The sequence below is a fragment of the Lonchura striata genome, chromosome 8 (genome assembly GCF_046129695.1).
Source record: "Lonchura striata isolate bLonStr1 chromosome 8, bLonStr1.mat, whole genome shotgun sequence".
NCBI classification, from domain to species: domain Eukaryota; kingdom Metazoa; phylum Chordata; class Aves; order Passeriformes; family Estrildidae; genus Lonchura; species Lonchura striata.
The window spans coordinates 27,068,407-27,080,920 of NC_134610.1; the positions used below are offsets into that span (position 1 = coordinate 27,068,407).

The 12,514-nt window shown below is 40.3% G+C and overlaps 1 protein-coding gene across 2 annotated transcripts; it reads right to left on the bottom strand.

The window, feature by feature from the left end:
- Positions 1–1,307: 1,307 nt before the first annotated feature.
- LOC110484576 (caspase-8) lies at positions 1,308–12,389 on the bottom strand. Of its 2 annotated transcripts, none has more exons than XM_021555344.2 (8): positions 12,085–12,389; positions 8,155–8,484; positions 7,848–7,953; positions 6,680–6,818; positions 5,142–5,230; positions 4,376–4,487; positions 2,856–3,345; positions 1,308–2,146 (listed from the first exon to the last, which is right to left on the bottom strand). In XM_021555344.2, exons 2-8 carry the CDS (start codon positions 8,463–8,465, stop codon positions 2,014–2,016), a joined length of 1,380 nt encoding a protein of 459 aa, XP_021411019.2. In that variant the 5' UTR covers positions 8,466–8,484; positions 12,085–12,389; the 3' UTR covers positions 1,308–2,013. The 2 variants fall into 2 exon arrangements, with proteins under 2 accessions (XP_021411019.2, XP_031361235.2); XM_031505375.2 differs by lacking the exon at positions 12,085–12,389 and adding an exon at positions 11,860–12,009.
- Between the last annotated feature and the right edge of the window lie 125 nt (positions 12,390–12,514).

Sequence of the window (12,514 nt, forward strand, 5' to 3'; positions counted from 1 at the left end):
TTTGACTGGATTTGGCCTCCCAGCCATGAGCTGGGAGGAAAGAAAACACACAGTAAAAAACAAAGCTGAGGGCCTTCACAGAGAAAAGGTAATTGCCCTTCACTGTTGTCTAGCATGTACTAGAGAGAAAAGTCAGGAAATTGCAGAACCAACTTCCTTCTTACCATTAAGCCCTGTGGGTGGCACATAAATCCGTGCAAAAACCCACCAGCCACACTTTGCTCAGAACTGCAAAACTCAAAGAAGTGTGTTTTCTCCTTGCCTGATTGCTGCATGACTTACATATAAATGCACAGTATGGCTGTTCTGTGATTCTTTAAAGGATTTTGATGGCGTTTTCTCTTCCTCCTAGTAGGTTTTCATCCACAAGTGATCATGGTAAACTATGGAGGTAGCTGGAATTTATTAGGCAGAACAAAATACCAAATCAACTTAAATCACAGGAAGTGACTGATCAGCACCCTCTGTATAGCCCCGTGCCTGTCCCCCCTCCTCCAGTGGAGAACAGCTCAGAGGAGAAGGACAAAAAACCACACCCTCTCAGGGAAAAACAGATGATAAACAAAGTCCAACTTACCTCAACACCAGAATTGGAGAGTGACCTTACTTTTAGAGGAGACATTTGCACCTGTGGATCATCAGGTACCCCAAGACAATTAACAAGGAATAGTGTCTTCCTGAGCAAGCCAGACCACCATGGAAGGTGTGGATATGTGGCCCAGCCCAACCCAACACAGAAGTATAAAACCTGGACAACTCATAAAACATTTAAGCTTTGAAAAGAACAATGGGCTTGAGCTGGCTTCTACCCATGTTCCACCATGACTGCGAATGTCCAGGGTCATGACAGATAGCATACCTATGTACGTGTCTTGCCCTACCAAATCAAAATTCTGTGTATTCCCAAAGATACAAAATTTGATATCCAAATTTGGTACATTTGATATCCAATTCCTTCTCATGTAAAATAGCTGAAATAACTTGGTGTGAGTGTATTGAACTCTGACATGGAAATATGAGAAACAAATGCTGCAGATGTGCAACTTCACTTCTACAGCAGCTGCCACCTTCCAGCAAGTTTCTCACAGAGGAAGCAGTTACTGAATGGCTCTACTGGCACCAGCTGCCATTATCATGACAGTCCTGAACTTATTCTTTCCTATGGTCTCTCTAGCTGCTGCCCCTCAGGGTGGCTGCCAACAAACAGTCCAACAAGAGCAAAATTACTTCTGTGCAGTAGAAGTGTTTGTCATGCTGACTGTCCCTCAGAAAGCTCATCCAAGAGAGGAACACACCACAAACTGAGGTGATATAAAAACCAAGAGAATTTATTCTAACAGAAACATGATTACAGAGTTCCTTCCAGTATTCCACAATCATTCAAAACACACTGTGCCCTGAGAGCTCTGAGAAATAGCAAAGTGAGTACATTCAATATTAAAAAAGTTACTCAGATGGGCTTATTATTCAAGTAAATGATTGACATAAAGCAAACAAAATATTTAGAAGAAAAGAACCAAACTAACATAATAATGGGGTTTTGGTCCTTCTGGAGTAGGATGTTATTTTCCATGAACATTTATAGCTTCCAAAGACAGACAATGATTCACCTCTGGGTAAGGCAGTTACCCAGCTGCTTGGGAATGCATCTGGCTTTCTGAATTTGTTCTGTTTTTGCAGATTTTAGGACTTAACTCAGACACAAATGAGACCTCACTGACATTTCCAATAACTTTCACAGTACTACTTGAAAGTCCTTTTGCACTTGAAACCCAGACTGAACATATTCCACTGCAAGATAAAAACCCTGATGGTCTCTAGTTTCCTACAGCCTTACCCAACTGACACAGATCCAGGTGTTGGAAGACTGATTCAATATGGAAGTTGGAAAATTTAGGTCCTATGCCTCCTTAAAGGGCTGGGGCTACTCCAGACAGTTTCTCATGTAAATTCTCTTCCCTGTCAAAGCCCAGATGTCATTCGTAACCGCATGTATTCTTACTTGTCTGCTTTTCATTGTGGAACTTCAAAGATCAGTTTCTTCAGTAGTGTTGATGTTATCTTTGGCATCTGCTTAGATCCTCCTAATTCTTTTCTTGCCACTGCATTGTTCACTTCTGTCAGGATGGATGCGAGATCAAAGCGCCTTGAACAAAAATGAAGAGAGGTTACATTGAAACACATGGTACTTGCAGCTCGGCCAAGAAGGTGATGTGTGTTTGCCCCAATAAAGTGGTATCCCAGGGAAGGCTGGTATCTTCCTCACCCTATTGCCACTAAAATTGCACATTCCATTGAATAACCACAGAATTCAGTGCGTTTGGAGGAAATAAAAGCCACCTCCATGTAGCATTGCTCTGGCCACAGCCAGAAGAGGTCGCCAAGATGAAACAAACCTATACATTCTCCACCTCTTCTTCTGGACGCCATATTTTCTAAATGAAGTTTATGAGGGGGATAGGTGGGAGGCAACAATGAAAATTATGCCTGCACAACACCTGGGGAGTTTTGTCTTTGTAATCACTCAACAATTTCACCCCTAATCAGGTGTCACTGGAAGAAAAAAAAAATGTATCAGTCAAAAATGTTAAAAAATGCACACACACTTGTTTGTGTGTAACATTGCAGCATTACAACATGGTTTTGGCACAAGAAAACCAGGGGAAGTCACTTATACTTTGGCTTATCTGTAGAAGACTAACAGTGCCCAATTTCAAAATAAATACTGTTCTCCACTGTCCTGAATGGGAAAAGCATTAATTGCACAAATGCAAACCACTGTGTTTCAGCACAACATGCTTAAGTATGCACATCTGCAAAACTCTAAATGTACAATAATTAGAAATAGTACTTACCGTGGGCAAAGCAACTTCATCTTCTCACAGAGGGATTGAATGTAAACACTGCCAGTCTCACAACTGCGGTAGGCCAAGCAGTCCTCCACTGTAGCCATGCCAATCAGAATATCAGCCTTATCAGGAATGGAAGTCAAAGGACTAGCATCCACCTCAAGCTGTCCAGAAGAGTCTGATTCTACTGCAACAGCCGGATGACGTTCAGAGCCTTGGCAAGCCTGGATGATAAACACCTTGGGTTTGCCAGCAAGAGAAGGACAATTAGTTCCAGTGAAGCAGGAGACTAAATCGTCAATGTTTACGCACTTATCATCAACACCTTTTATTTTGTATTTTTCACCATGGGAGAAAATGAAGCAAACAAAGCAGTCCATATTTCTATGATCTTTCTTGCTGTATTCTTTAACTGTCTCATATATTTTTTTTCCTTCTAGATCCATGTACTCAGCTGTCTCAAACTGAAGCCACGTAAAGACCCTCTTCACAGCCTCTGGGGGAAAAAATCATAAGGAACATAAACAGTGACAAGGAAGATGCTGAAACATCAGTGTCTGTGTAGTAGATCAGATACTAGCAGAAGTGTTCAGATCCTACCAGTAAAATCACCTGACTGGCTCTTAGCCTGCCAGATCCTATTAGAAAAACCCAAATGCCTAATTTGCCTAATTTTTTTTTTTTTTAACACAACTGGGTTAAGTATCATGCTGTCTAAAACAAAAACAGGTTTCAGATTCTATGTTGTATTGGTACAAATTAGTGAAGCTTACTGTGTTAAACCAAGCTTTGACTATGCATTGCATAGTAGTCTCAGATTCCTAAGAACAGCACTTGGCAAGTTAAAGTGCCACCTCTTCAGAATGACAAATTCTGCCACTCTTAAATGAAGTAGGACACTCATTGTGATGGGATGGTAGATGCAGCAAGAAGGGAATCAGAGTAACCTGCTCACAAATGCTATGAAGGCTTCTCAGTGGTGAGAAGTGGTAGCCTAATTTTTGTGTGGACAGAGAGGAACTAGCTAGTAAGAAAGCAGCTTGTAAATGGCCCAGATGGAGTTAAAATATCTGTGACATCTCCTTTCAGGAATCTGACTTTACTTTTTAACTTTTGTTTATCTTAAATATGATTGCAGAAATATAAGCTTTAAGGAAAGTTACAGAGCATTTATTTGAGCATTGAAGAGAATTTGAGGACTTAAAATATTTTTCCATGATAGGTAAGAACTGAAAACAATCAAAAATTGGAAATGTGTAATAATGATCACTTTTTCTCTAGTTGTACATACAACCAATTAAGAAAATGCCTTTTTCCTAGAACAAAAAGTAGATCCTTCTTTAAGCCATCAGCTAAATGTTGGAAGTGACATATTTCCTATTGGCACAGTGACTGTCACTCCAGTTTCTGGAGGCCAAAGAGTATCATGGACATGATTCTTCTTCACAGCAAAAATTAGATAATTGTTTTTGAGAATTATCAGAGAAAAAAACCCAAACCAGTAATTTGATTTAAAAAGTACTTACCTCCATCTTGCAATGTTCCCTCTCTATTGTAATTTGGATTTTTAAAAATGTGGTTGTTAATAATTAAACAGTAACCATGGGGGTTATTTTTCATCTTATATATCATCCCATGCTGCAGAAACAAAAAAAAAAACCACAAACAAAAACCAACCAAAACAAGTAGGAAAGCAGAGCTAAGCATTCAAAAGAGAAATACACTATATACAGATTGCTGGTCCATCATTATCTAAGCACAAAAGAAAATCGCAAAGGCCAAGAAACAAGAAAGGGAAAGCCTAAGGATACAATTTAGCTACAGAGGAGAGGAATCTGCATTGTCTCCCTGAACCCCTCCTCCTCTCTCTCCGGTCAGGATATGACTTTAACATGGGAGAAAGGATCCAGAAAAATAAATTTGTATATGCATAGGAAATGTTCCTGCACCTCACCATTTCCTCTCAGGGTCCTTGTGAAATTCCAGTGAGGTAGGGGGTTCTGCTAGTCCCTTCACACCTGTCTAGGAGTATCCTGGCCAGGATTTTAATGTTCCAGTCTCCATTATCATTATGATTGGTTTCTTCACTCAACTGTTTGTTCATGTCTTGATTAAAAGGTTGTTGACATCCAGGTCCCCACAAAGAAGGCTCAGTCTTGTTTGGAAAACAGGAATTGTTCCAAGGCCTATTCCTCTATCTTGGCTGTTCCACCTACTTAGTGTTATGAATTTTTGCTCCCTCTCCCAGGAGATGGATAAATACTTTAAAGGTACACTTGAGGTATTTCTCACCTGTTTTGTTGCCTCCCCCTCTGCTCCTTGTTCCTCTGGATGTGCAGACACACACACAGGATAGCGGACTTCTTCCCTAGAATAATTTTCTAAAAAGGAGAAGATAAACAAAACATTTTAAAACCACAAGGATAAATCTTACACTCTGCATATTTCAACACTCAAAAAGCCAGAAGAGGGAGTGAGATGGAGAGGGTTTTCCCACCAGTGAGACACCAGCATTTTGTAGAATTGGGCCAAGCTTAGTTTCAGTTTCACAGACTACTGGTTGTGATAGAAGCCATGCAGGGCTTTGCTCCATTGCTCCTCTCCTCCTCTGCTCTTTTACTGGTAGCAAGATACAGATAATAAAAGGCTAAATGTGAGTAGTCATCCCAGGCAAGCCATTCGCCAGCCTCTCAACTGTGGGATATATAAATGAAAGAGGAGATCCACTTTTGTACAATAGTACTTTTGTACAAAATGCTGGTCTATTCACTTCTGAGGCTACTGTCCCTTCTCCAGAGAACTTTACTGTGTGAGTGGATGCAAGGATGCAAAATACCAGCATAATGAAAGAGCTCCTCAGAGCACTTATTTCAATACAACTTTCTGAAAAAAAGTTAAGAAATCATCAAATCCATGACTCTTAACAAAGGAAACAAAATCACAGTACTCATTTTACAAATTACAAAAATGTTTAAATGAAATTTAATTGTCAGGGCAACAAGCTCTACACAACATTCTTTTTTTCTACTTACCAAGAGGACAAAATAATAACAATACTACTAGAAAGCCATTCTCCAACACAGGACTTGCTTGGCAATAGCCTCCCTTGACAATTATCTTCTGTTCTTTAGAGACACCAGCAGAGGACAGCAGCACAAAAACTGCTAGGCAGGGAGAACTATTTGGTAGCTCTGCAGGGTACTGCATGGACTGTTTAAATGTATCTGAGGGAACTCATGGCCTGAGTTGTTCAGGAGGAAGTTGTTATTGACTGAGACATCCTGTTTCCCAAAGGAACACCCGGCTGTGCTGCTGTGCTGCCAGAAAGCACCACCTCAGCTGCAACAGCCGGCATATAATGAAGTCCTTAAAATTTCTCAGCTGATTACAGAAAGTTACACTTTAGCCAAATGACTGGTTTTCAGGGCCTTCCCTTTGACTAAGAGCAAGGGGCCTGGCTAAGAGAAGATAGTGCTGACATCTTGTAACACAAGTTTGTCACTTCCTGTCTCTTGCAGTGACTTGGACGTTATGCTGGTCCAAAACCAGCACCACACTTTTTCCCAAACAGATAAATTGCATTTAAGACAAAGAGAAGGCAGAAGAAGGCCACTTACAAGAGACAGAACATAATTCAAGGATAGATACAAGAATCCATGATGGGAAGTAGCAGAAAACTTCAGAAGTCAGACTTCTCCAGAGCTGTTCTGCCTGTCCTAGGGTACCATAAGGTCTCTCCCTTATCACTGGACTTCTAAGCTGCCAAGGATGAAGCCAAAAAAACCCACAAAAGACCCAGATCTGTTCTTAAACAGCTTAAATAAATTTACCTTTTTCTTTTTCTTCATAGGCATCAATTTTTTTCTTTATGTCAGCTCTAAATCTCTTTAATATATCTTTCAGCATTGTCATGTTATCTTCTTTAATTATCCCTTTTAATTCCATTTCCAGAAAGACCTGCAACATTGACTGGTAAAACAAAAACACATAACCCAAACTCATCCAGTGACCTTTGATAACCGCAGAATCAGGCAGCTCTGCAACAGGGCAGAAGACAACATCCTCATTCCCAGAGACTGACCACCTAAAGACTTATTACTTTTTCCTCCAAAACTCATTAAAGCAAGAGTCAAGATGCAATGCAACTGAATAAACCCGTCATCACTAAGGTTAAACCAGGACAATTAGAAATTGCCTATAACTAGGCTATCCTGCTTTGTTTCAGCAGTACAAAGCACTGATGAGGATAATATAACATCCTGTAGTGCATTTCTGTTTTGATGAAGTGCAGCTAAGTCCTTTAGCTATGCCATTTTCCATATTCTGTCACAGAAAAGCTGTTCAGCACTAGTTTTGTTTATTAAAGCTCAATTGTCCACCAAGTTGGAGATAAATCAGCTAATTTTCCTCTATGTGCCACAATACAAATAAGACTTTTAAGGAAGGTTCTTAATAATATTAAGCATTTTTATAACACAGCTCATTACAAATATTAAACTAGCTCACCCAACCTCTTAATACTTTTGGGGGAAAGTTAACAATATGTTGTTACTCCAAATTATAATAAAGAAGAAAATTTACCCTTGACACACAAAAAATTATGGTTCAACTCACATTAAAACTCAATTTTCTGTCTCCAAAATATTGTTTTCCTTTAGCAAACATCACTCTTCTTAGGTATAGCTTATGTCTTATAAAGACATTTGTCTTATAAATGCCAAGCAAAGATTTAAGGAAGAGTGTGATGGATTTTACAAGAAAATAAGATTAAAGAGACAGGTCGTGGAGAGAAAATAGAATCAGGAGAGCAAAAAAGGCAAAGATACAATGAAAAAAAAAAAGATCCATTCTTTCACACAGCAGCTATTAGTTAACATCAAAATTCTTTCAAACTAGATTTTCATGACAGCAGACTGCTTTGTCTTTCCTCCCTTCTTACAAGAACTAGAGGACTCTGAACTAGCCTTGCAAAAAACTTCTCAAGACCACTTTTCATACAGCATTTTCCTGGAGCTTGTTTTTTGGTAATTGTTTTTGGAGCAGGAACTTCACACTTCTGACATCTTCTGAAGTCAAGTCTTCTGCAATTCCATACAGCAGTTGCCTGACAATAAACAATAGAGACACCTTCAAGAAAGAAGTAAACACCTCAATTAAACATTTGAACTGCAAAATTTAAAACTCACAATGGCAGGAATTCACGTGTAATAAACACATGTATGCTGGGATATTCACAAGACAACAGTGCAGACAGAAAAGAGAGTTGGCACCGAACTGTTAACACTGGGCATGCTCCTGTGTTTACCTGTAAGCTGACACCTGTGCCCTGCCCGGGAGCTGCAGCTCTCTCTCCATCTCCTCGCGGCTGCAGCCCAGGGGGGTAGCCAGGAGGTCGATCCGATGGATCCGGTAGAGCAGCTCCTTCAGGAAGAACAGGTTCCCTGCCCCGATCATGTCTTTCTCCTGCAGCACTTCAAAGAAGGCCTTGGGCTCATGGATGGCTTCCAACTTCCTCCTGGGGACATGGTCCAGGCTGAGGAATTTAAGAGCTGACAGTTCCTCTGTCACCAAAGCCTCAGAAACTTCAAAAAGCAGTTTGCGGAAATCTGTACTCATTTCACATCAGGATTTGGATCTAAACACAAACAGCAGTTGATTTCATTTGTCAGTAAGACTAGTGCAACAACATGATTTATATAAGAGGTATCACATCGTGTAGAATAGCCCAAAATACATACATGCAATCAGAAGTATTTAAATAGAGAGAGGCTGTCTTGCTATCATAGCTTTGATGCTTAACTCCTTCAGTTTTCTGGACTTAACAAAGGATATGTAACCTCTCACTACTAAGTGACATTAGGAGAGAAAGTGATAGATTATTCTTGCTTCCTATGGTGTGTCTAGACAGTGGGAAGTATCAATGTACAGGATGTACAACCCTGGCAGGCAGCTGCTTGTTTTCTTTGAGTTTGGGTTTTTTTGAAGTTTGATACCATTTGGGAGAAATAGCTACTTGCCAGTCTGAAATATAGACTGTGTAATAAATAAGACTGCCAATTTTTACACCATAACAGGACTGAGAGTCCACATGAGTATAGCTACTCTAAGCTATCTGGCTTCTCCTTTCTTTTTATACTGCTTCTGGCCAGCATACCCAAAGCACCTCCTCCTGTTTTGGTTTATCTGTATCAAGTAAAATTCAGTTCCCAGCTCTCAAATAATTTATAACATTAAAAGCAAATATAGATCATGTCAACCCTCTTAAAAAGGCCAGAAGAATTCTTATCAAACTATCTCTGTTTCACTGAGCATGGAATACCACCTCCCTTCTTCTCTACTTTCTCCATCAGCTTTAGAAATATTTAACTAGGCTTACAGATTCAATTTTTGAGCACAAAGGGAAGTTAGAAAATACCAAGCCTTCCAGCTATCCCCCCTGACACTTAAGAGACCTGCCTCCACTGATGTGACAACCCATGGGCATGTTGGTGTCTGTTATAAACTCTTGTCAAACTGAACAAAGACACCGGACGTGTCAGGAGCTCTCATTGTTTGACTGTACATTTTCTTAACTGTGGCAACCAGCCCAATATTTAAACTCAAAAGGTATTGTTTAACCTGCCCTTAAATTTATACAATACACTCTCACAAGAGGGGAGGCTAACAAGCCCTCAATTTTGAACAGTACACTTCACAACTCCCAGAACAAACTCCTCAAAAGGTGCTGGCTCCCGAGCCACAAAAATCTCCACAAAAAAAACTTCAGGATGGAATATGGGGTAAAATATTCTAGCTCTGCGAGCCAAGAAAGATAAGAGAGCAAAGGAGATCTCAGTCCCTAGATTCTGTGTGGATGCTGCCACATGGATAGTCTGGAGATGGAGAGAGAGCAGAGAGGGCATAAGGGGGTGGGGGCGTGTGCCCAATCTGCCCGACCTGTGTCCTGCTGGGGTTCCCCGGTGCGTGCCCGTTATCTAAAGGAGCCTCGCGTGTTCTGCTGGCGTGTGCACAGCCAGCCTTTTCCCTGAAGTGAGGCGGGCTGCGGGCTGGAGCACGAGTCACAGGGTGGAGCAGGAAGTCGGCTCAGCACGGCGCTGCCCCGCTGCCTCAGGATGTTCTCCCCTGATCACACCTCTCCTTAGCAATGCGCAGAATGCTGGAGACAAATCAGTCTACAGCTGGCACTTAAAGGACCTGTCTTCACTTCCTACTAGTTAGAGACCCGTTTGCCACTTGACTTTCTCTGCCCTAGGTGTCAGACACCTGGGAATCTCTGAAGAAAAACTATATAAACGCATTCAGAAGAGGTCTCTTGTCTTATAAACACTGGCAGTGGGAGACAGAAAAGTCGACGATGAAAAAAGAGACGTTCCAACTCCTACACTACTGGAATACTGCAATCCATTTTACTTATTGCTCCTGCAAATGTTTCAATAAAAAGGTAGCCAAGCTGGAATCTAGAAATAATAATTAGTAGACAATTGTATTCTGCTCTCCTCCAAGGACCACTCTACAGCAAAGGAGCTTTTTGTGGCATGCCCTTGCTCAGCATTGTGTGGGTTAGCAAGAGTGAATGTACAACCGAATCTAGTAAATGTACAACTGAATCTTAAACCTTTGCATTTCAACTTAACTGATAAAACAGTGAAACACATGACACAGCACAAACAATTTGTGTTCTGCCCCAAAATACTGTTTTCTTTAAATCCACTCAGACCAAATCAGCCCATATAAACTAGTAGTATCTGAATGTACTTAACCTCAATGACTACCTGATTTTATATTTCTATAACCACACAGGAAAGAATATTTTTCTTGGTAGGTAGTTATGAAGTTATCTTCTTTCTCACATAAATCATGCCTTTCATTTAAGATACAAGAGATACTGCTTATAGAAGCAATTCTTTCTTGTAAAGAGAATTTTCATTTTATTTCTCAAAGGCTCTAAGTTTCAAACCCATCAAATAATTGCAGTTAGAAGAGATGTGCTACCTATATGTTACATTTAAACATGTCTGTAATTACAGGGAGCACAATTAAGACAATATTTAACCGCCACTGTCTTTTTCTCACAGTTTGCTAACTTAAAGACACAACTGATATGAGTAAAAATACTATTAATTGCAGTAGTAATTTTAAATCACTTACATGGGAGAACAACTCTGAAGAAAGTGAGACAGCCAGTTTCTAAAGTTCCAGGAAAGGTCTGCTTTTTTTACAATACAGTATTGTCACAGACTTCCAAGAAATATGTTACAATGGATTAAAATGCTAACAAAGCAGGAGATCCCTACTTCAGCTACTTCCATTTTCAGAGAACTGATTATTACAGAACTTGTGAGAAAAAAATGGTAAACAAGCCATGAAGTAATCAGGTTTTGCTCTGGAGCATACCTAGTGCTTTCTAGCATAGAGCACAGCTCAAGCACTTTTGCTTTCATACACAAATTCTAATTAAAAAACAGTGAGAGAAGGCCAAATCTACATATTTTCATTTAAAATATCTCAGTCCCATTGCCCTGCTGTGTCACCAGATCTGCCATGACTTACCCCCTTTCTCTGAAGTCCCTCTCCAACTCACCCCAGTTTATTTTTAACAGGAAGATATTTTTTAAATTTATAAAAAAGCCAACTATTAGCACCAAATTCCATAGCAGCACTCAGTAAACCCAGGGAAATCAACAACTGAACATTATTCTGAAATTATTTATGTAATATACTTCCCCATTTAGAGGAGAATTTGAACATAATTAACTTCTTACATATTTGTTCTCTTTAAAGTAAAGGACTTAGCCTTCAATGGAAAGGTTCCCGGCATGCAAGTCGCTGGCATTTTCCACGCAGGAGGAAATAAAACAGCACTCAGAATGGCTACCAGACTCTCAGCAGACCCTCATGGCAGCATTATGAAGAGAATTAGAGTGCTGACATTTGTTAAAATTTTGCAATGAAAACAGTCATTCATGGATTTCAACCTATCTATCTTTACAAACTCAAAACTATATCATACCTGTTGATAGATAGAATGAGGCATACAAATTCCTTCCAAAAGGCACACTCTAGTAACAGATCAGAAAACCTTGTTTCACTGGAAGGAATCGCACTATCATCCAAAGGGCGGGAACAGCACAGAGGAACACCACAAGGACTCTTTCATCTTCAGGTCCAAAATGTTTGTCTCCACGTCATTCCAAGTCTCAGCATCTTTCCCTCTTTAATTTCTTCTGTGTCTTACCTGAACCAAGACTTCCGTTGCAGTCTGAAAGAGCCACCGTGCCGTGATATGCACTATGACAAAATAACAATGGCTTCTCCTCTCAATCAGCAGTTTGAAGGTCCACCCCTTTGGCACTATTAGTTTCACTTTTGATTTCTTCCTCTCTCACCCTTCCTGGAAATGTTACTCTTAAATTATTTTCCTCATTTCCCTCGGTTCCCCTGCTCCCTGGTTTCCTCCAGAGCCGTCCCATAGAAAGGGTGATCTTGAGGAAGAAAAACTGCTGCAGCTCCTGCCAGGTCAGCAACTGTAGCGACTGTCGCCTGCATTGGCACAAGGCGGGACACACAGCTCTTGCACAACAATGACACGAGGGACAGGATACCATTACCACTTTAATGACCTTGCCAAGATAGCAACTTCCCTAGAAGACTTTTTACGCTAGTTC

Bases quoted from the DNA above. Each gene is read 5' to 3' on its own strand.
- LOC110484576 (XM_021555344.2), bottom strand. From the start codon at position 8,465: ATGAGTACAGATTTCCGCAAACTGCTTTTTGAAGTTTCTGAGGCTTTG. The intron at 7,954-8,154 runs GTAAACACAGGA...GTTTATTGTCAG, and splicing joins GCACAGGTGTCAGCTTACAG to GCAACTGCTGTATGGAATTG. The intron at 3,346-4,375 runs GTAAGTACTTTT...TTTTTCCCCCAG, and splicing joins GGGAACATTGCAAGATGGAG to AGGCTGTGAAGAGGGTCTTT.